Source organism: Xenopus laevis, chromosome 5L (assembly GCF_017654675.1).
Source record: "Xenopus laevis strain J_2021 chromosome 5L, Xenopus_laevis_v10.1, whole genome shotgun sequence".
Taxonomy (NCBI): Eukaryota; Metazoa; Chordata; class Amphibia; order Anura; family Pipidae; genus Xenopus; species Xenopus laevis.
In genome coordinates, this window is record NC_054379.1 from 95,893,962 (window position 1) to 95,918,126 (window position 24,165).

General features: G+C 35.6%; 2 protein-coding genes across 2 annotated transcripts in view; both read right to left on the reverse strand.

The window, feature by feature from the left end:
- LOC108704145 (CD109 antigen-like) overlaps positions 1-2,668 on the reverse strand; it is a 65,866-nt gene extending 63,198 nt beyond the window's left edge. Inside the window, exon 1 of the mRNA XM_041563118.1 lies at positions 2,469-2,668. Within this exon, the coding sequence (XP_041419052.1) occupies positions 2,469-2,545 (77 nt within the window). The 5' untranslated portion in view covers positions 2,546-2,668. The remainder of the gene's footprint in view (positions 1-2,468) is intronic.
- Positions 2,669-4,546: 1,878 nt separating this feature from the next.
- LOC108704143 (CD109 antigen-like) overlaps positions 4,547-24,165 on the reverse strand; it is a 62,291-nt gene continuing 42,672 nt past the window's right edge. Inside the window, exons 19-33 of the mRNA XM_018240551.2 lie at positions 23,536-23,653; positions 21,982-22,095; positions 20,889-21,107; positions 19,756-19,885; positions 18,583-18,759; positions 16,599-16,680; positions 15,557-15,788; positions 12,536-12,704; positions 12,243-12,430; positions 11,935-12,093; positions 11,782-11,847; positions 10,031-10,164; positions 8,154-8,304; positions 7,136-7,238; positions 4,547-5,002 (exon numbers count right to left, since the gene is read on the reverse strand). Of these exons, the coding sequence (XP_018096040.2) occupies positions 4,770-5,002; positions 7,136-7,238; positions 8,154-8,304; positions 10,031-10,164; positions 11,782-11,847; positions 11,935-12,093; positions 12,243-12,430; positions 12,536-12,704; positions 15,557-15,788; positions 16,599-16,680; positions 18,583-18,759; positions 19,756-19,885; positions 20,889-21,107; positions 21,982-22,095; positions 23,536-23,653 (2,275 nt within the window). The 3' untranslated portion in view covers positions 4,547-4,769. The remainder of the gene's footprint in view (positions 5,003-7,135; positions 7,239-8,153; positions 8,305-10,030; positions 10,165-11,781; positions 11,848-11,934; positions 12,094-12,242; positions 12,431-12,535; positions 12,705-15,556; positions 15,789-16,598; positions 16,681-18,582; positions 18,760-19,755; positions 19,886-20,888; positions 21,108-21,981; positions 22,096-23,535; positions 23,654-24,165) is intronic.

Here is a 24,165-nt window from a genome sequence, read left to right on the forward strand (position 1 = left end):
TAACTTTGGACTATATGTACAATTTGATGCTTTCTGTTGGTTGCCAATTATTATTCATATAGTGCCAACATACTTTTTGACAAATATTATACATCATTCACATCAGTCCCTGCTCCAGTGGAGCTTTATCTAAGGTCTTTATCACATTGGCACACAGTAGGGTCCATTTTATTATGAACCAATTCACCTACTTGTATGTTTTTGGGATGTGGCAGGAAGCCCACTCATACATGAGGAGAACGTGCAATCCTATATTGTCATAAAGATTTTATGGAGAATAATCCATTGATGTAGTCTGATTAGCACAATTATATCTACTGTATCTATAGGGCAGATTTATGAAAGTGTGCAATTAGAGTTTATCAGTGCAGATTCATCTATTATCCTAATCTACACTATGCACAGTAAGGTGTTTCACGGTATTTACTATTCTAACATGATCTATAACTATTCATACCATGCCACAGATGCAACTTCCAGTCAAACCAAATGGTATAACTTTTATTAAATATTCATGTACACACAAACATATACAAACCAGTAACAACCTACAGCACAAATGACATGGAGCAAACATTAATTCATGCTTTGTGTACACAAAAAAGGTTATAAAAATAAAGAAATACATTATATTTACCCAGACAGAGATTACAGAGATTTTTTTTGGTTGTACTGAAAAACTGAACCTCCTTTAGATTGCCAGCCCACACAGGGGCTACCAATAGACAATCAGAGGCCATATTTGGCACCCATAGGTACTTTTTCATGCTTGTGCTTCTCCCCAATTTTTTTTACATCTGAATGTGGCTCACTGGTAAAGAGGTTGGGGACCCCTGCATTACAGGAAACATTGAATACAGGTAAACCTCCTTCATTTATGGTGGTGGATTAAGATAAACCTATGAATCATGTATACACCCTTCTATTATACAGTACTGCAGAATATATTTGTAATTTATAAACATGCAGTAATCATCATAATAATAATAACAGTTTGAAACTAAAGTTTTGTTAATGTGTAACTTTAAGAAGCCCTTTGTGGCTAATGACAAGGCCTAGATAAAAATAAAAGGGGATAGAGGCCCACTAGAAAGGATGGAGTGTGCGCAGTCATCTGGTTCCCTTGCATTTCTCTCAAGTACATTATTATAAAAATAATTACATCATAGACAAAAGTAACCAAATGTTGGAGGCATAAATGCTTATAAATCCAGTGTACATTTTAACCAAACTCCAAGAGATGTCTCTATAAATGCTAAGAAACCAAAATAGTCATGCCATTTCATATCTTTACTATCTTTCCCACAACAGTTATCTTTTTAATAGGGATGCACCAAATCCAGGAATTCAGTTGAATCCCATCACTTTTTACAGGGTTTGTATTTGGCACAATACTTTTTGGTTTTGGCTTTGGTTCAGCAGAAGTTATGTGGCTTTGCAGCTCTGGACAAATGCACACAACAATCCTTTATTCACAGCTGATGTTTTTTTCTTATTTATTTCAGAACTGAACATGCAAATCAGGGTCTGGATGCAGTTCAGTCTTCAAATAAATATTTTGCACAGGATTCAGTGTTTGACTGAATCCAAAAATAATGAATTAGGTGCATACCTATGTTTATTATGGCTTAAAACTATATTTAAACATGTATTTGTAGCTATATGAGGGGTTTTAGAATGACATGCTAGTGTATGGATTGACAAATGGAAATACTAATAGCCATGTCATTCCCCATTTTTGTTTATTGTCACTGATTTTAGTGTATTTGGGGTTATTTATAAAAGGCCTGCCACATTTAAAGAAATTAGTGAAATATGAAATCATTAAAATGAAATCAAGTACACCCAGCTCTTTCCCGCAGGCAGTATAATATTGAATGTGTGAAATTATGCAGAAACCTCTGGTTTAGAGCCAATGTGAATTTTGCTATGGTCAGCAATATGCTACCCACCACCCCAGCCATGTAATCTGTTGGATGAGTTGGGGTATACACTTCAAAGCACTCTTTATAAACACTATATTCACCCAAGCCTGTAAAATCAATTCTGGATTTTGTTTTGTTTTGTTACTACACTGTTACTGCATTATTTCTTAAATGTTATTTTAAAAAAAGCAGCAAACATCCTGCAAAGAACATTTACTGCTTTTTATTGTAAATATTTATTTGGCTGGTGCAGTCGTCAGTGCTGGTAATAATGGTAGTAGCAATTAGTGAAAGTCGACAATTACCCTTTATGGAGCTGCTGGGGACTGGGAAGCAGGTGAACACCACAGCAAAAGACAATGTTTACTGCGGAAACTATGGACCGCAGAGAGCAAGAAAGACAGGCTTGTTTACATTGCCAAGAAAGCTTTGTGGACAGGCTTGTATTTTTATAAAGCTTATTCTATACTTTACTGGATCAATACATTTACTTTGCTGACCTATTTAAATGTAGCATTACTAAACAAAGGAATAGTCTCCTACCCTGCTGCCGCGTATGCAGAACTTGATATGAAGCAAAGAATATGAGGGAATATGATCAGCCCTTCCAGCAGCAGCATCCTTTAGTTTCAGGCTCTCTCCCCAAACTGTTTCTATGTCCTCCTATTACACACTGACTAAACAAACTGTATAACCAAGCAGAGGAATTAGTGATTCATGCAGCCAGGCTTGTAATAACTCCTCTCCTAAGATCCCCACCCACCTCTTTCTAACTGGAACTCGTGGCTGCTTCTGGCTACTTTGCAGAGAATTGAAGTGTTATGTACAACTCCCTGCTATTGCTGCTGCTGCTATTGATGCTATACCTGTGTTTTAAAGAAAATTGAGAAGGGATAAATCTGTGGGAAGCGTCCTCATAGTATAAAATATGTACCACACCCATAATCATGAGTTAAGACATGAAACATGCTCATGTGGAAAATATTCCCTAACCACAAATAAATTGGAGAGGCAGACACAGCAGAGACTCTCAGCTTTTCACTTAGCAACAGAAGCACTGTCTGCATTTATCTCTGGTTATTATATGATTTCACTTCAAGAGAATACTGGACATTAAAAGTGCCTATGAGTGAAATTTAATCAAATAAACCTGCAAGAAGATGCCACCGGGAAAAGGGCCAAGAAAAAGTTCAAAGCAGTCTTTAGTATGATGTAGCCGGCAGTTCAACTTACAATTAGTCTTCATTTTTAATTTCTTGTGGTTTTTTGAAATTTGATATTTCGCACCTAAAAAAACTTTTAAAGCTAGATACTCCAGACAATCCAGTAGAAGATAGGATAGGCATCACAATAAAAAATCATTTATATATTGAGGTTTTTTATGTAAGTAATCCTGTGGTATGGATTTAATAGTTGTGGAATAAAAATTAAGCACATGTGAATTTAAGCCTTTAATCTACATCAGGGATAACTAATCCTAGGTCCTCCTTAAACTGCTGATGGCAGAGAGAATGGTGTAACTGAAAACAGGGTGATACTATATCTGGTGTCATATAAACTTCAACCTATATGTATCTGAGCTGTCTCTGTACCAAATACCACCAAACACACACATATATATACACACTAAAACACTTCCATGTAATTGTGACTCCAGTCTGTCACTCATGTGCATTACAGTGTATTACACACCAGCATTCTATTGCAGTCTTCCTTTACCCCTGTTGTACAAATGTAAAGCCTATACTATCCCACCTCTAAAAAGTTGTTGCCACATATTGTATATCCTAGTAGCACTTTGTTCCAGACCCTGCCTACTCACCTACTTTCTGTATTGTTTTACTTTTTTCTTCTTGGTCTTCCATTTCATTTTGTTTCTCACTGCGCGTCATTTTTCACTCTCTCGTGTCATTCCCTCTTTTTTATTTTAGTCCTCCATTGTATTTACCCCTGCTTTTTTTTCTGGCCCAAACCACTGATTCATTGCTATATTTCAGCCCTTTTTGTTTCACTTCTATTCCTGCTTTTTTTATTTATCCTCTCTCCCTGTTGCTTTTCTCATATTTTCTGTCTTTGTTTTCTTTGCTGGATTGCCAATCTTATACTCCTTACTACCTCTCCTTATTCTCCATTCTTATCTTTTAATTTCTTACCTTTGCATTTATGTTTCTACCTTTTGTCCATCATGCTTTTGTACACCTTTTCCCTAGCTAAACTCCTGCATTTTCTAAATGTAATAACCCGTTGTTTGTTTTATCTTTATCCACCTCCAGCAATACTTTCCTGCAAAAACCTTCCCCACAAGGCCGTAACCTGTTAATTGAAAGGATCCAGCATGAAGCAGATGTACTAACTAATAAAAATTTGTCACACAAGAGTTTAACAATGTTCATTAGTAGTTTGCATTGTGAGTAATGAACCCAATTCTAACACTATAGGCAATTTAACAACCACAGTCTATACTGTATAAGATATTGAATAATATAGCTGGGGAGCATGATATTGTAATTATGTAATTATTGTATATTAAAAGTTGCCTATCGGTCATGGTGATCATTTTTCGCAGATAAGTCTGCTTTTAAAACAAAAAATAAAAACAAAACATGAGAATTTCTAATAGATGAATTTAATGATAATGATTTATTGTAATGAAAACCCATTAACAATATGAAAATAATTTTGATTAATTATTTGGCATGATATAAAACTGGTAAAAACTAAACTTGGCATTATAAGGTATGACTACTTAAAATACAGATCATTAGGTGGATAAAAACGTATCATTAAAAGGCCGAACATGAAGCAAGAATACTCAAAGCATTATTTTCTATCTAAATATCATTCCTAGAGAAAATTCCACATGCAGCACACACAGAACCAAAGCATGGCAAGTTTCGGTGCAGTAGTACTACTATCTGCGATCTTTGCAGTTGTTGTTTCTTTAGATGTAGATGTAGGTGTCGCCACACTGGGCATCTTTACATTGGATATACAATTGTTGCAATTCAGTCCACAATGTTCACATACTGTGGCTTTACTCAGTTTACCTGAATTGTAAAGTTTTATTGTATGGATTTCTGAAATATAAAAAAAAATATTATTGACCCCCTCATAAAGATTCAAATCAGATGCTGAATAAATATTAATTATTGAAAAAAGGAAAGCTTATGGAAAAAAAGAAAGCTTAGCTGAAACAGTTAAAAACTGAGATGTAGGGGGTTATTTATCTCGATATTTAATAACTCTGATTAAATCCGCTCAGATTTTTTATGCTTATTTATTATAACATTTTCCCTAAAATGTGCTTTGCAGGAAAAAAAATCAGATTTTCACGTATTTTTTCGTATTTTTTTTATCCAATTTTCAAGATTTTTTTGGAATTTTCACCCTGAAAACTCCAAAAACGTCAGGGTATTGCACGAAACCCAACGTACATCAAAAAAACAGTGGGATTTCTCCCATTGACTTATATGCAACCTCAGCAGGTCTGAGATGCCGGATCTTCAGAGTCTGACTTTTCCATCCTCAGGGCTTAATAAATTCAGAAAAATTCGTGATTTTTTAAAAAGATTTTTTGCGGTATGGTTATTTGCTTGGGACCTGGGGTTTTCTAGATAAGGGGCTGTTCTGTAATTTGTATCTCCATGCCCTGATAAAAATTGTTTACATTTTTACAATTTTCTTATCTGTTATTACAGGGAAAAAGGGAATTATTGTCATTATTCAGAATAATTTGCTTAAAATTGACTCAATGGCCTTCTCGTCCTTCAGAGCTTTCTGGATAAGGGATACCATACCTGTAGCTGCTGGCATCTCAGTGGCAGTCAAAGCAGTCAATGTTAATGAAAGGATCTATCTGAATATGCAACCTGCATGTTACTAGATTTATGTATTCACTATGTATAACATGTTTTTTATTACCCTTTGGTTTAGTTATACATTTGCCATGACAGTGGATTCATCAGTGACAGACCCCTCCCAACAACAATAACGTAACATACTAGATTACTAGATTACAATAAATGCTTTGGGTGAAAAAGGCAGCAGCTTGTAAATTAATACATTTACATGAATAACAAAAAATATATGAATATATGAACATTAACACCAGCAAAATGTAAGGCTGCAAAGAATTACAACCAAGAGAACTCATGCCCCTTCCTTCACTTTGGCCCCAGGCCTGGCCGCTGCCATACCCTACACTTGATACCTCTATCACCAGTTCCCCCCCAAGGGAACCACTCCCACATCGACACTACACCAATACCAACACATAAGATGTATTAAGGGTCGAAGTGAAAATTTTAATTTTCAACATTTTTTTGGTCAAAACTTTTAAATTCGAATTGTGTATTATCCAAACTCAATTTGATTTGAGTTTTAATTTGAATTTTGAGATTTATCAAACCTGCCAAATTACTGTATAAGTCAATGGGAGAGGTCCAGGGATCAATTTGGTAATGTTTGCAGCCTTCCTGACATTTGAGGGTTTTTTCTGAGAAAAAAACTCAAATCAAGTTTTTTAAATTCAATTTGCATCAAATTCAATTCGAGTTTTCAGGTTGTTTAAATTCGTTCAAGTTTGCCAAATTCAATTTTATTAATACATTTCGACTAGTCAAATTTATGGGAGTTTAAAAAAACTCACATGAATTCAAAATTCAACTCTTGATAAATGTGCCTCCCCATCAGTCACTCCCTTGCTCTGGGGAGGGGAGGGAACCCACGTTTTTGGTTTTAAAGCACCTCTAGGGCACATACTAATGAGATTTAAACTGTTTGCTTCAAATGCTTCCAGTGTCATGGAAGCCACTATAAGTTATTGCTCACCCACTGGAATGAAAAAGTAATGGGCACTATTATTTCCCATCTCAGTAAATATCTCACATGGAATTTACTGTAACATGAAACAAAGCATTTGGTTGGAATCCGATCAGTGACCACCCTAGCTGTGCTTTAAAATCCAGTGGGTGAGCTCCAGCCTACAGACAAAAACGGAACATCTTGGAGTCTTCTTCCAATAATGTTTCTGTTTTGCATAAAAGTGGAGTAGATGTCTCCTCTCTAGAAATATGCAGTTTGTGTGAAACATAGCTCTTGAGACACATTATTTCTGACCAAACACAATTAGAAAGTTTAGTGACATTGATGTTTATTTATACATAATGTTTGTTAATTTACAGTGACATATGTGATCTGAGGGCACTTACCTGGATTATAATAATCATAGATTTTGATTGTTGCTGCTTGGGAATGTACTACCATTGATGTACGAACCATAGGAACAGCTACACAAATCTCATTTCTGTTCATCTAAAAAAAAAATGCATATATTAAAACGTATATATCAAATCTAAAATAAATGTGGCTTCATTTTTATTGTACACTTTGAGGAGTCTCAGTGACACATGTATCCTTGGATTTAGCCTAGTCATGCCATAGTAGGCAGGGCTTTAGGAATAGGATTTCTGGGGAATGCAACCTAGACTCAACCTAGATGCACATTGGGTAGGGAAAGGCTATGAAAGCAATAGTATAATTTCAAAAGAAAATGTTCTGCAAAGTAATTTAGTACTTAGGTACTTTAAATTAACCTGTGCGTGTTGGTATATTCACTGAACAAACCAACACGCACGGGTTCATTTGAACACTTGGTGGATGAGGTAAGAGGGGACTCTCACAATGATTGGTGTATTGATAAATGGGTATCTCACTCCCGTTTCTATATCCTGATGAAGGCCCCAATGAGGGCCGAAACGTTGGTTACACAATGACTCAATAAACACATTTGTTTGAAGATTATTGGAGTGCTGGTCCATTTTGAATTCTACATAATACTATGACCCAGCACCCAACATTGAATTGAATAATGGAATAAGAGTGCGGGTACGTTTGGATATATATATATATATATATATATATATATATATATATATATATATATATATATATATATATATATATATATATATGGCCAGTTTAAATATATTGCAATATATGGACAAAAATCTCTGTTTTGTTTAAAGGGCAAGGCATTTTTTAGTAGCTGTATGCACAAAATGTCTCAATGTCTTAAATATTTTGATAATGGGTTTAGTGCAGAGGACCTCTTGTATTTGTCTTGCATTTGCTTCATTTTTCTTAGTAAAAATTCAAAATTGTATCAATTATCAGTGTATCAAATACAGAATATTATCAATTACATTTGCATCAATCATTACAACTCACAGAATCAAAGTACAGGAACACTTTGTTGTCTTTTGTTTCCACCAGTCTAAGAGGTGCATATAAGATTATGCTACCAGAGTCCAATTTGAATCCACTTAGTAAAGTAACCTCCCAAATAACCATGCCAGTTTCATTCGCTGGGCCTTGATAGCTTGAAAGAAAAAAAAAACATATTTGTTCATAAATAGTTGAAACCACACAAGATGAAAAGTGTCAGGATATAATGAGTACAAACATTCTTTTTACAAACAGTACATACATATATTCCTTTGTCAGGAATCAAACAGTGTATATATACATGCATACATCAGTAATGGTGTGGGTTTTGTTTTCACGTCATTATATTATATAAAAACATGATATTTCAGTGCTTCCTTCCTTATAACAAAGATAGTTAAGTTGTGTCAAGAGAAGACCATCGAGTCCAGCTAGTTCCATTTTAGCAATGAGACAAGTTGAGAACCTTTCCTCAGGCAGCACTTTACCACTTTAACCACACTACGAGCATCACACAGGTGGGGCACAAGCATCAGTTTACATGCCATTTCATTGTATGTTATTTCATGCAAACAAAGAAGAAGCTCAAAGGCATAATACATGGGAAGAATCTTACCTCTTTGTCAGTTGCTGTATTTGTTGTATATAGAGTGTTTAAAGAAAATACACCCAAATAGTTTTTTTTTTGCTTAAAGGGTTTCTGTCATGATTTTTATGGTATATGTGTAATATTGGTGTGTAGGCAGTCATCTCAGGTCATTTTACCTGGTCATGTGCTTTCAGAAAGAACCAGTGCTGCACTATGGAACTGCTTTCTGACAGGCTATTGTTTCTCCTACTCAATGTAACTGAAGGAGTCTCAGTGGGACATGGATTTTTACTATTGAGTGTTGTTCTTATATCTACCAGAGAGCTGTAATCTGGTTACCTTCCCATTGTTCTGCTGATGGGCTGCTGGAGGGAAGGGAGGAGGGTGATATCACTCCAACTTGCAGTGCAACAGTAAAGAATGACTGAAGTTTATCAGAGCACAAGTCACATGACTGGGGGCACCTGGGAAACTAGCCCCATGTCAGATTTTAAAATTAAATATAAAAAAAATCAGTGCTCTTTTGAAAAAATGGATTTCACTGCAGAAGTCTGCTTATTTACTGAGGCATTTTGAAAAAACATGTTTTCCCATGACAGTATCCCTTTAAGGAAAACAAATGTATTTTTAGCAACTTTCCAATATTCTTTAAATACATTTTGTCAAGTTCTAAAGTTATTGGTAAAGTAATTGCATTTGAAAGACATATTTGATTATTCATTTCTGTTCTCTTTACCCAAGAGATGTGCTCCATTCTGGATGTAAGAACCTGCGTAAACAGGTGCCGATCACAGAGTGCAAAGTACAAAGTACAAAAGTTGGAGATTAGCTAAAAAAAACTCCTTGGGATGGGAAATTGAGGCTTGGAATATTATGACCAAGAAAAATTAGAACAGATTGTGTGTGTTTTGACTGCTTCTACCCCTGCAATAAAGATGGGCAAAATGAGGATCTATTTGTAGTGAAAAACATCAGAGCGAAATGACATACACTGTTGTGGCACATTAAAGAAATAAAGGTAATTTTCTGATTGTGTAAAAATTAGGGCTGCACCAAATCCTGTGTTATGGTTCTGGATTTGGACAAATCCTAGCACCTTCTGCAGGGCTTGAATTGAACAAAATGCTTAGAGTTCAGATGTGAATGTAAAAGTAAGGTTCAGATATTGGCCAAACCAGTTGCAGAGTATAATTCATGATATCATTAATAATGAATACATTAATTATAAATTAAGCTGTCAATTTAACACATATGAATTTCACTGGGCAGTGGTAAGCGACACTTGTTTTACCTTGAGCATACATTTACTGATATCCGATTTTGGCTGTCACTGTCGTCTACAGTTGCACTCAGTTTAAATACCTCTGAAGCCGCCGTTGCTCTTTTACGTCTAGATGATGCTATACTGTTGTAAATCACATTAAGCTGTAATAGAAATGTAATCATTTTTTAGCAAATACCTGATTAACAATAGTTTGTATGACAAAAAGAAGGATCTTTGTTATTAATTGTATATACATTCATTTAAATATGCGGTGATGGTGGTGGGTTTAAAGGGAATGCAACTTTTTCAATACACAGTACTACCCAACATGATCAACATAAGCCTTTTGCAAAGAAGCAACGTACAGTATGCTTGTGGACTTGCAGATGCCTTCATTGTGGACCAAACAAAAACAAAGAAAGAAACAAAATAAGAGAGGGCAAAAATTAAACATCTAAGAAATGGAGAAAGAGGAGACTATTGTAACTTATATACATTAATACACATAGAGGTCTGACTTGTTTAATGAACACAATAGTTTTATTGCTATTTTGCTCAGGAAACTAGTTCTAAGTCACAAGACTTAATCAGTATTTGCATTTCAACTATGAGACAAGGTGAGAACTTTACATCATGGACAGCAGGGTAACTAGCATCGGGAAGGCCCTGGTGTAGAATGTGCAAAAGCATCTCAGCCAGGCCCCCCTCTCTTGCCTATCTGGACATGTGTGCATGAAAGAAAACCCTTCTTGCCACAATATCATTTTATCACACCTCTGACAAGTCCCAAGGGAATGAGGTTTACCACCTGTAGCTGCACAACTGCTTTGGGTCATAAAAAGTTACCTGCTCTCACACATATAACTTTCTAATAATACGTTTCAAATACCTTTCACCCTATATCTACCTAGAAAGATGAGTGTAACCCTGTGAGTATGATCCTGTGGTGTTTACAAATAAATCTTTTGTTTATGTTTAAGAACCTCTGCCATCCTATCTACCTCATTGCAACAACTGAAAGGTGAAGAAGCACAACACCCTCTTCCCATCTCCACTTTGTGAGTACCAAGCTGAGGGCCCAGTGTAAACAATGTTTTAAAATCCTAAAATACATTCTTCTGTGCCAAGATATTATTACAATAGCCTGCTGGTCATGCTTGTTGGTTATAGGGATGCATCAAATCCTGGATTAGGTTTGGGATTTGGCCAATCCAAGCCATTTTTATCAGAATTCAGCTGAATCCATGAGCCTGGCTGAAACAAATCTGAACCCTATATAACTGTAAAAAATTGGCTTCACGCATACTTAGCAACCTTAGATGTGGATGATTTGACCAAACCCAAAAAAGTATGGTTTGGTGTTTCCCTAGTTGTTTTCCTGCCCAACCTGACCTTTGCTTTATTCCTGTCACCATGTGATTGTCTTCCAGCTTCTTTGTGCTGTCCATGTGTCTGCAGGCCACTGTGCTACCCACCACTAGACTACTATGCATCTTTCTCCAAGGCCTTACTATTTCCAGTAGGACCTGTCAGTTATGTCCTAGGAGAAAATACCAAAGCCAGTATATAGCACTTTTTCCAACCAAAACATGAAACAGGACTGTTATCTACACCTAAACCAGAAAAATAAAAACTGAGCCAGCAGAATATACTGTTCTCTACATTTCTACATATTGAACAACCAGTATTTTAAAACACTTAAAATAAAGGGGAAGTTGTAGAAACTAATTTTTATGTAATTGCATATATTTGCTGTGGTCAGATGGTCAGAAACACACCTGCAAAAGAGCTACTCCTTCACCAGCTGCAGAAAGAATTAGTTCCAATGGGTCAAGTGCATAAATCTAAAATGAAAAGAAAAAAACATTAGCTTATATTAACTGACGTGTCAGATTCAAAAATTATAATATGAAATTGGCACACTTGTTTACCTGCTGACTTTGTACAACCAGAGCAGTGTTATTTGTGATGTGAAAGGTATTTGCTACAATAGCTCCTGAATCAGTAACAGACACTGTTAGAGAAGTATTGTTAGATGATGGAACCAATGTCATAAACTTGGTTAAAGCCTGCAAAGCCATAACGGTATCCTGAAAATAATGGAACATATGGAACTTGTCAATTAGAACCAACAAATTTTACAGCATAATCAGATTTATACTATAAAGAACATCAGAAAATGTCAGACCCAGCTAGCGCCAAATAATGTAATAACAATACCTGTCTCTCAAAGTATTACCTGAGTTGAAGAATACCCCCCAAGGTGATTTCTCTGTTCAACCAGCCAATTCATAATGGGAACGCCTTCAGCAATCCTGTTCTGTTGGCAGTGGGAGAGAAGTGCATAAGCTGCTGTCTCAATATCTGCAGAGGGGGGCTGCCAGTAGTTTGATATGACAGTGCCAGAAGACCAGTACATCTGCCCCCCTAAAGAAATAAAAAACATTGTACATGTAGTTAATCGTAACTTTTTCCTGATAAATACCAGGTGTCATATTGATGTGGCAAATCTTCATTTTAAAAAACACTTACCAACACTGTTTGCCCTTGAATTAAGTTGAGTGAGTGCTGCTGCTGCTTTAGAACTATTGGCCACTGATAAAGCATAGGCCACAATTGATAAAGTGTGGTTGTTGGCAATTCCTTCTTCTGTCTTGTTCTCAAGGTATTGTATTGTTTTATTCAATCTGTATGATATAGTCTCCAAAAAGAAAATAAGTTATGAAGTTGCAAAACACTGAAATTGGTCATCTCACGCCATATTATACCTTAACTCCATAAAACTAAGTATATTTTTCATATATCATTATAATAAATGATGTAAATGTCCCTCTCACTGACTCTATATAACACTAGTTTAATGAACTCACATGTTCGTTAGCTCACACTACATAGAAGCACACACTTCTATATACCTCAGAACTTTTAAACTATGCACAGGTGATTACCCTAGTCTCTACGCCCACCTACTATTGTGAAACCCAATAAAATGTGTCATAAATATATAAATAATACATAATAAAAAAGTTATATGTTCTGATGTGTATCCAAGTCACTACATGTCCTAAAAGGAATCAAACTGTTAATACATATGTCTAAATAAATACATTAAAATTCCCCACTTATAACTTCAAATTAAACTACCCATACAAAATATTATGTATCACACCAATCCCAAAAAGGGCTTCATATACCCTTAATTCTATAAATGCTATTTGGTTTAAATTAACAGTGAGTGCTACCCACCATAAATACCAGTAAATGACAAATGCATAAATAGAAAAAATATGTGAAAAATATATAAAAATAAAGTGAAAAAGCAAAAAATGGGGAAGACAAAAGTAAAAAAATTGATTGCATATTATGCACAGTTCTTATGTCAGTTCAAATCTGCTGCATTCCCTCGTGCATCGTTAATCGATGAAGCTTCTAGTTATAGTTCATACAGTATGTGCAAGTTCATGTGTGCAAGTTCTACAATGAATAATTTTTTCCTTTTAAGAATTCCTGACTCCTGAGAGTGCGGACCTTATTGCATTTTGGTTTGGATAAATTTACTGCACCCAGGCATGTAAACCTTTTTTGAGAGTGCTGGCAACATGTAGGATATATATATATATATATATATATATATATATATATATATATATACTATAGATAGATACACCTGCAGTATTAGATGAATGTATAGTAAGACTTGCTTTAAAGGAAAACTATACCCCCAAAATGAATACTTAAGCAACAGATAGTTTATATCATATTAAGTGGTGTATTAAACAATCTTACCAAACTGGTATGTATATTTAAGTAAATATTGCCCTTTTACAACTCTTGCCTTGAACCACCATTTTGTGATGATCTGTGTGCTGCCTCAGAGATCACCTGACCAGAAATACTACAACTCTAACTGTAACAGGAAGGAGTGTTGAAGCAAAAGACAGAACTCTGTCTGTTAATTGGCTTATGTGACCTAAGGAGTAAAGTTTGTTTGGTTTGTTTGTGTGCACAGTGAATCGTACGATCCCAGGGGGCGGCCCATATTTTTTAAAATGACAATTTTCTATTTATGATTACCCAATGGCAAATACTATTAGAAAACTACATTATTATGAAAATGGTTTATTTATATGAAGCAGGGTTTTACATATGAGCTGTTTTATGCAATATCTTTTTATAGAGACCTACATTGTTTGGGGGTATAGTTTTCCTTTAAAGGAATTCTGTCATGATTTTCATGGTGTAGTTGTTATTTCTAAATTAAACTGTTTACATACATAATTCACTATAGCATAGAAAAATTGTATTCCTGAAGCAACAAATGTATTTCATTTAGCTGTAATTATGGTGTGTAGACAGACATCTCAGGTCATTGTGCCTGACCGTGTGCTTTCAGAAAGAACCAGCACTTCAGAATGGAACTGCTTTTAGATAAGCTATTGTTTCTCCTACTCAATCAACTGGAGGGGTTGCAGTGGGATTTGGATTTTCACTATTGAGTGCTATTCTCATATCTACTCCTGGCACTGCAGGTGTCAGGGAGCTGTTATCTGATTACCTTACCATTGTTCTGCTGATGGGGGGGAAGGGAAGGGTGATACCATTCCAACCTGCAGTGCCCCAGTAAAAAAAATACTTAAGTTTATCAGAGCAGAAGTCTCATGACTTAGGGCACCTGGGAAACTAACAGCATGTCAAATTTCAAAATTAAATTTAAAAAAAAATGGTTTGCTCCTTTTGAAAGACGGAATTCAGTGTAGGATTCTGCTAGAGCAGCACTTTAGCTGATGCATTTTGAAGAATGTTTTCCTGTTACATAATCCCTGTAGTGGTACATTCAGAATCGTGGATAACGCATGAATATAAACAGAAGTGACATCCAAACACATCAAAATGGCTCTTTAGGTCATAAAACAAAAAATGGAGACAAAGCATTAATGCTGACTCATTAGTATGGGTAACTAAAGCAATGTCATATTACTATATTGTCTGTTTATGTATATGGCCATTCTATTTTCCTTCTCCTAATAAGCATTTATTATTCACCCTCTGCTGTTCAGGAAATTAATATATTGGGACTCCAGGTTGTACAAGCACACATACATGCAGACACAAAAACATTCACACAATCACATACCATTACAGTACATTTCAGGCAGATAACCAATCCTCAAAGTCTTGAACAGTAATACAGTAAGTATTGGTTTTGACTGAACACATTTCCCTTTCAAATCAATTAAATCAGTAGGTCAGTTGTATCTATTCGGAGCTTTACACAGATGGAATCAAACAGCAAGATAGACTGTAGCACACTGACACAGCTGAATTTAGTGATTTATAAGTGCTTTAATGGCTCCAATTGTACATACAGACCAGGCAAAGTGTTAGGCCACCCTGGGCCCTTTATCAAGCCTAATGATGACTGATGTGACTAAATTCTGCTATTCCAGTGTGCTATATCTTGCTGTTTGATACATTATTTGACCCGTGGCAGGTATCATCTAAGCTTCAAAAATATACATACAGGGACTGTAAAAAAGATATATTATTACTTACTATATTGCTTTCATCTTCCAGCAAAGATATCAGTATATAAGCAGTGCGGGCAATCTCACCATCTGATCCACCCTGAAGGCTAGTATGTATAACGCGCCCAGGTTCTTGAAAAATGCCAGTTTCTTCATTCAGCTTCTGAAATAACCATTCTGTTGTCCTATATAAGACGTCTTCGCTAATGCTAATCAGTTGACGGGCTTGAAGAAAGCATCTTAGAACAAATGCTGAAAGCCTAGAAATAAATGACAATGTCTTTAAAATAGACTATATCATGCCATTTCTGGTTCAAACCAACAGTAGGAATACTATTATATTATAAACCCACCGGGAAGTCTTTGCATCTAAAAATGCAGGGGTGTTGGAAGGTGCCATCTCGCTTTTGGGTTCTCTTCTCTGCAAATTTGCCATAGAAGTATGAAAGCAGAAGCCAATCTAGACCTGACTTCAATTGCACATGCTCTGTGATGGGACCCAAAATGGCAATCTGGCAACACTGCTGCATTATTTTTGAGCCAGGTACACTAGTTCAGTTGCGAGACTCACCAGAGGTGTGTTTTGGGAGAATGGAGGGACACCTTTAGTGGGGCAGGGGATGTCAATAGGCTTTTAATCCCCTTTAAGAATTACCCAATAAGTATAGTTTGGCCTAATAGATTGATATATTGCTTAAAGATAAATAATATCTTGGATAAATGTCTAAAGGTGTGTTGAAATGCACTAAAAATTGGTACCATGGTAAATTATGTGTATTGATGTACAAATAGGAGTTTGCTTGTACAAATAAGAGCCTGAAAAAAAGCACTGTACTTTTCCCATTAAGTTATATTGGTATTGGTCTCTGGGCTTGGTAAATGCCATTTAAAAATGAACATTTGTTTAAAGAAGTGAGTTAGCTTCTCGTAATCAATGGTTTTTGAAAGATAGAATTCATAAATGTGAGGATGACCATAAAACTTTATAAATACACCAACTTACACTTTGTTAGTGTTAAATATTTTACATGCATTAGAAATACAAATTTTAGGTATACTATAATGCTTACCAAGCACTTCCAGAATAATCACGGTTTCCAAAAGCACTGAATGAACCATCATATCTCCAGTAATTCATTTCTGTTTGATAACCTACATATTGAAAATATTGAAAAATTAATTAATAACATAACAATAATATAACAGTAATACTCGGCATGGGTAAGTCTGCAATTATTCCGCATTCTCAGTAGTAAGAATTGAACATCAAATTCTATCAAGTATCATCATCATCATCATTTTATTTATATAGAGTTATAAACAAGGGTTTAAGAATAAATTAATAGGCCCATAGGGTCCTTCTAGGGAGAGATTGCACACAATATTTTACATATACAGGTAAGTACCTCCCCACCACAGTTTGCATAGTGGAAATTTCCAATGTATGTTTTTTACCCACAATGCCATGTTTTGTTCCATAATTCCAATGTATTTGTTGTCACCAGGGGGAGATACACCTGTGCAATTGCAGCCGATAAACCTGATGCAGTTGCAGTTGCACTTCAATGTAAATCAGATGCAATTGCACTGGAAATGTTTCAAATACAGTTGGCAAACTTTTGGGCATTCTACCATGTTTTGGTGCAACTGTGCTATAGTAATTGATGCAGGTTGCTTTGAGAACACTGGAGATACCGCCTGGTTTGGAGGTAGTGGTAGCTTCAGGGTTCCAACAGCAAACAACTATAGGATGGTGCAAGGAGCACATGTTGATGCAAGAATGTATTATAGTGCAACTGACTGTGAGAAAATGTGCAGCCCCAAACCAACAGTGCGGTAAGTAAATGACCGTCTGTGGTATCTGTAAATCCCCAGCAAGAATATGTTGTTCTTGAAGAATTCTTAAGGTTGATGCCACAAATGGTTGATTCTCAGCTTATGGAAAAAAAGCAGGCATATAATCAGCTTCTACATTAGCATCAGCCTTCTTCTTTGCCTGTACTTGGAACCATTGTATTGGCAACAGGCCAAGAATCAGCACCATGTGGAATTATCCTAAGGCCAAGGCTTATTGCCCACAGCAATATTTAAGGTCAGTGGTCTCTCGAGTAGAACAGCTAGGAACTGAATGCCTTTCTCTTCCAGCAGCTACCATTTCCATTCACTTTACATGAGTATTGCCCCTGGTAATGACAAATGCTCGTGACTTTAAGTAGACCTGTCACCCAGACACAAAAATCTGTATAATAAAAGTCCTTTTCAAATTAAACATGAAATCCAAATTCTTTTTTTCATTAAAGTGTTCATAGCTGTTGTAATGTCAGCTGTTAATCAAATATTGGCTGCCCCTCCTCTATGCCTTGAGCACAGAGACAGGGCAAGCAATTACTTACTTATGAATTCCCAGACTGATGGAAACAAGATTCAAATAATTTATACAGTGTAATTAATGCTAATTTTATCACTAACATAAAAATAAAATAGGATTAGGAATATTTTTTTTGGAAAATGGGTTCCCTTTAAGATAGGGACCACTATGGGCACATAATAAGCACAAAGGCAGGTAACAGAACAATCAGGATTTCTTAGCAACAATACTTTTTTGCAGATAGCAATGTATAACTGCTCAATAGTAATTCAAATTTAGCAGAAATATGTGGCTCAGGCAGGAAGAATAATAGCGCTGGGAGTGGGCCCCCTGGCCTAAGTTTTTTTGGTGGGGTCCTGGTCTAAGGTTTTTGGGTGGGCCCCTGGTGTGCCAGTCCGACACTGTATCAGCTAATGAATTACATTTTATTAATTTAAACAGTTGGTGACTTAGCCTGCAGAGTTTTATGAGTTGGAGGGAAATTAAACTAATTCATGTTTAAAACATAAATATGTGAAAATTGAAGCAGCTGAAAACTGTCACTATTATGATTTGTAGGATACTCTGTTAAGTATATATGTACACATTGACAGTAGATTTAAACAGATGCAGTTTCCAGTCATAACTGCTGTCAAGCAACTATCTATGTATTTAAAATGCATGGACTCTTGCAAACACACACTAACCTATTTCAATGAAATGAATGGTTTTGACTCTAACATCTTCAGTTATCTGGTTGGTTGCTATTAAGTATTGTAAAATATAAATGTCCGGGGCAAAGTTAATCATGTTTTGCTCTCCACAACCAGTGGGCAACTGGATCAGCGACTGAAGACCTTTAATTGACGGTGCAAGAAAGTTTCCTGTTGAAATATTGAAAACCAAGATATTTGATCATTTATACATATATTTCAGTAGAATCATAACAATATGCATTGCAAATAACAATATACAGCATATGCTGACTCTATTTTTGTTGTTGCATGGTAAATAATTAGATTACCAGTATACACCCCATTCTTTGTCTTTTTGTTGTGACTGCTTTGTTAGGAGAAGTCCATTATGCACTGGTAATGTAATTATCTACATAGCAAGGACCATCAGCTCCCGTTTCCTTGGTTGCCCTGTTTAGCTCATGAAATAAAAAACAATGATGTTTTCATGATTTAAAAATAGACAGAAAGAATTGTTGGCACCTATTTATTGAACTCATGTTGAATCAAGTATACTGACCCAATTACTGACACAGTTTCACAAGAGAATCCTATTAATTTCTGACTATTTCACTGACATGTTGTTAACTAAACTAGCATACATCTATATTGATAAACATATAATCCTATTGAGGTTGTAAAATATCCCATATCCAAAAAGTTTTTATCCCAAGAATTTTACATACTAAATCCCACACCAGTAGGAATTTAAAGGAGAACTGAAGCATAACAATTTAGGCCACCATATTCCTTTAGAATTGAATACCTCTGAAGATGCCGCCATTAGTTACTCATCATCTTTGTAGCTGATTCATAGAACATGCTCTCGGCTGATTAGGGACTAATTCACAGTATAGAGTATATATACTATATGATATTTATGCCTTAAGGCTTAATAGTAAATAATTCTGATTCACGTAATATGGAAGCTCAAAAACTAGTGCATTCTGCATGGGTACTTGGACTTGCATAGTATGTTATGTATATAAAATGAACTATTTTAATTTTTAGACTTCTCTTTAACCCAATTTGTGCCAGCTGTTTTTCTGTGAATGGTACGCCAAGCTCTTGTATTGAAATGGCAAGAACCCATAATCTACACCCATAAAAACGTAAATGTGTTTGAAACTGTAAAATAAGCCATACCAACAACGGTAATAGATGCTTGTCTGGTGTCCACTACCACATCAGCAGGAAAAGTGAATGATAATTTTTTTCCCACATCTCCAGCTTTTAAAATAACACTACTGGAATAAGTATACTCTATGCCTTCAGCCTGAAGTAAATAAAGAAGAAATACATTTTAACATTTTTGAAAATATTTACTGTATATACAAATATAACAATATCATATTTATATAGCTCTGACACTTTTCCATGTAGAGAATTTCCCTAACACAAGCATCAAAAATAATATACTCTATACTATTTTTTTCAAAAGGCAATTAACCTACATATTATCTGCAAAGAGTTATACAAGTATGACATCCATTATCCTGAAACCTTAATCCAGAAAGCTCTGAATTACAGGAAAAGATGAAAAAAGTCCCTAGGGAAGCCAAATAAGTGTGCTACTTACTCTTTGGTTGATCTAAGAAGGTGAAAGGCAGCAACAAGCCTGAGGTTTTCCACCTCAGTAAGGTAACTGAAGTAGTCAATAGTTAGGGTAGATAGTGATAGGTTAGATTTGTGGAGCTCACTGTAGGTGGTGAGAGATAATAGTAGGCCAGTTAGATGAGAAGTTGAGGCTCCAATCTGAAGTAAGGAAGGGGCTTGTGCTCCAGCGGTTCGCACCAGGCAGGGACCCAGAGAAAGAGGGATCTAAGTTGAGTAGGTCTAGTACCTTCATACAATGCTGACTTCTGTGCCTGGAGTAGCTAAACCAGGACCACATTGGTGAGTGCTCAGGTTCTCTGCTATATTTATTATTAACTAGCTAATATAACAATAAAATAAAATCTGTTTACAAAAATGACCACCATCTCTGATGTAGTGATTGTTGTACTGGTGGTTGCATCTGAGAGGCAGATGTGTTCAAATTTCAGGGATTCACAGCAGTTATGACTTTCATAAATATTTTTATAGTATCAGTATTTCCGCAAGATTGTAGCCATTGTTATGGCTTGAAAAATATATACAGTGTAACTGATAAATCATTCTATAAGAATTCTCTTGCAAACAAAATTAGTTTATTCAGAAAACTGTAAGATAAAAAGAAAATACTGTTTCTAAAGTTCATTAATCCCATCGTTATTTTAATTTTGTTCTCTGTTACCTACCTTTACTAATACTTTGTGGGTTGCAGAATCAAAAGCTCCCAGTGAGTTGGCTTGTACAGTGAGTGATATTTCACCAAGTTTCTTAGGATTTATTGGAAATAAAACCTCATTTGTTTCTTTACTTGGAATGAAGACACTTCTTTGTCCTGCTACACTGTTTATGTTGTTATCTGGAACAATTATTTTAAAGGAGCTGCTAGGATCCAATATTACAGCCACCTAAAATATAATTAAATGGATAGTTACTGATAATATAAATGATACACATATAGAAACAAGTGGAACAAGAGAGCAATCATATTCTGTTCAGATATTTTATTTCAACAACTGATAACACTAAGGGGGTTATTTATTAGTCCAAGTCCAAACAAAATACTCGAAAAAATCTAGTTCCTTTAACTATCAAATCTGAATTTTTAGTGGAAAAAAAAACTTTAACTTTTTAAGATTTATTTTACTCTGAGGATGGAAAAAGTCAGAATCCAAAAATACTCCATTTTCTGTTTTCTGAATTTCTGTGGCCTGCACTGGAATTATCTAGAAACTCTGTCTATTGCTGGCTTTTCGGGCAAAAAAATCAGAAAAAATCATATGATTCCGATTTTCACTTGATTTTACCATGTATTTACCCGATCTGAATAATTTGTGTTTTTTAAATATTAAATAAGGTCCAGTCGTGGATTCTAGTTTGGTTGGACTTTTTGATTTAAATACACGGATTTTGATAAATATGGCCCTTAATGTGAGAATGTAATAAAAGACACAATTTACTGTTTGGCATATAGGTGCATTATCTTGAGTATATAGAGAGGCTAAGAAAACCAGCCATAATGCTGGTACACAAAAATTCTAAAAGTTATTCATGTCTTGCAAATATGAATCTTTATATAGTGGATTTGCTTAATTCACATGGCTCCACACCCAGGCATCCTTTGCTGCCGGTAAACATAATTCACATTTAATATATTTATTATTTTTATAATTTATGTAGTGATATGGAAAGTATCACCATGGCAAAGAATAGAGTTTTGATATTTTTTACTTCACAATTTGTAAGCACATAAAAATGATAAATTTATGTTCAAGAATTTACCTGTAAGTCTGAAGCTATGAAGTTCTCCAAGGTAACCTTTAATATGAATTCTTCACCTCTGATTACTGTTTTAGGAGCATTCAGAGTCAGAAAGAGTGACTTGGAAACGTCAAGCTGCAGAAAAAAATGCATTAATAATGAGTAGTATAAACAAATATTGACACAGATGGAGACACAGCCTTATGCTCCAATATTATGCAACTGAGTAAACATTTTAACAACACCTACAAGGGAAAATTAACAATGAACGAAACAGCTGCACAGTTCCGCGATGAATCGAAGTGGATGTACGTAAATTATCTAATCGGATGAAAGGTAAGAAAACCCTGCTCACCCGGTGACAGACGTGACCTGGGTGTAGAAACCCCAGGTCCAGCGCTTGATTCAAGTAAACGGTCGCTGATATAAAAATGGAATAACACTCACCCGTAGTCTTTAGTGGTCCGGGTGCATCGCCCCGAACCCGTAGCAGGGGGTGTGTGCACAGTCAAGTATAGAGGAAAAGGCAATCACAGCCGGACGTCACTTGGTATGAATAAAACTTCAACTTTATTTCAAATGCATTAAAACCAGAATGTCCTGACGCGTTTCGTATCTAGGCGATACGTAGTCATAGGCATGCCTATGACTACGTATCGCCTAGATACGAAACGCGTCAGGACATTCTGGTTTTAATGCATTTGAAATAAAGTTGAAGTTTTATCCATACCAAGTGACGTCCGGCTGTGCTTGCCTTTTCCTCTATACTTGACCTACAAGGGAAAGGCATAAATCAGAGAATAAACTTATCCACTGTAGTAGTGTAGGGGTCAATAGGGTTAACTTCCCCATGTTCTGAAAATGGACATTTTCTACAGGCTGGAAATCCTCAGCTAGAGAGCTTGGGAGCCCAGCCTGAAGATGAAAGATTTCTGTGAGAAGCTGTGAATGCCTGTACCTACTCTGTGAGTCCTCGGTGAGTGTTCTACCTGAGGGATGGTATTGGAAGGTTCTAGTGTGTCCCCTGTGTGAGGACAGGTTTTAATTGACAGCCTGCTACATGGGAGCTACTGTCTTGTCCAAAGGGAGAGGTACTTTGCATAGGACCCGCTTGAAGGTGGTGTTTTTTGTAAAACTACACTCATTTTTGATCAGTGAAAAAAGTTCTACAGATTCTCAAACCTGTTCCATCACTAGAACCAGATAAAATAATATAATAGGAATCTTCAGAACACAATAAAATGGGAATAGACTGGGATGAGCTAGGGGATGTGTGCATATGTTTGTAAACAATACATAAACCTGCACTAGATTGGCCACAAAGCAATATGTATAGCATACATATGTCAAAGTTGTCGAACAATAGCCCCCTGCTCAATTACATTTCTTTCCATCAACTTTAGAGTGTTGAGACTTTATAAGGGGGTTTATAGCTCATTTGCAAGTAACACTGATGAAATACTAGTGTGGAATTAAAGTAGTATGAACACACAATAAGGGATTCATCAGGCTGGGCACAAAAAAGAAAGATTAAAAGAGAATTCAGTTAATTACGTGGTGATAAAAAAACTGTACCTCAGGATATTGCTCTGACACTGCCAGGCCAAATTCTTCCGACATCACAAAAGCACTGGCCACCCAAGAGATAACTTTATGAGGCACAGTTACTTGCAGACTAGTACTCGATCCAGAGCTGCAATGGAAAAACATCACAAAACCAAAAGAAATGGTATAATTATGACTGTAAGCATAAGTATAATTATATTTTTTCACCTTCAGTCAAAAAGACAGTATAGCAGGCAATGCTACTGTAAGATACAGTGTAGCTTATTCTTATTTTCTTGTTGTTAATTCTTTGTGATTTTAAATGATTTGGCATTCCTTTAAACTAAAATGTAAAATGTCACCATTATTAGTTTGTATGTTTAGATGTGTTATCTAACAAGCACTTTGTAATTGTATATTTATACACATCATAGCACTGGATGCAGAATTGTGTGTAAAAGCAAAATTGGCTTTTATGTAAACAAAATATACATTATATAATTATAATAATATATTATATAGGCTCTGATTAAGTGGCTAATTTATTATATTTTGAGCCTGCATTTTGCCACAATTCACATTTTTACTGCATTTTTGTATCCAAAATCAAGGGTATTTGTTTTTTATCAATCTTGTTTTTTCAAACAATAATCCTTAAAA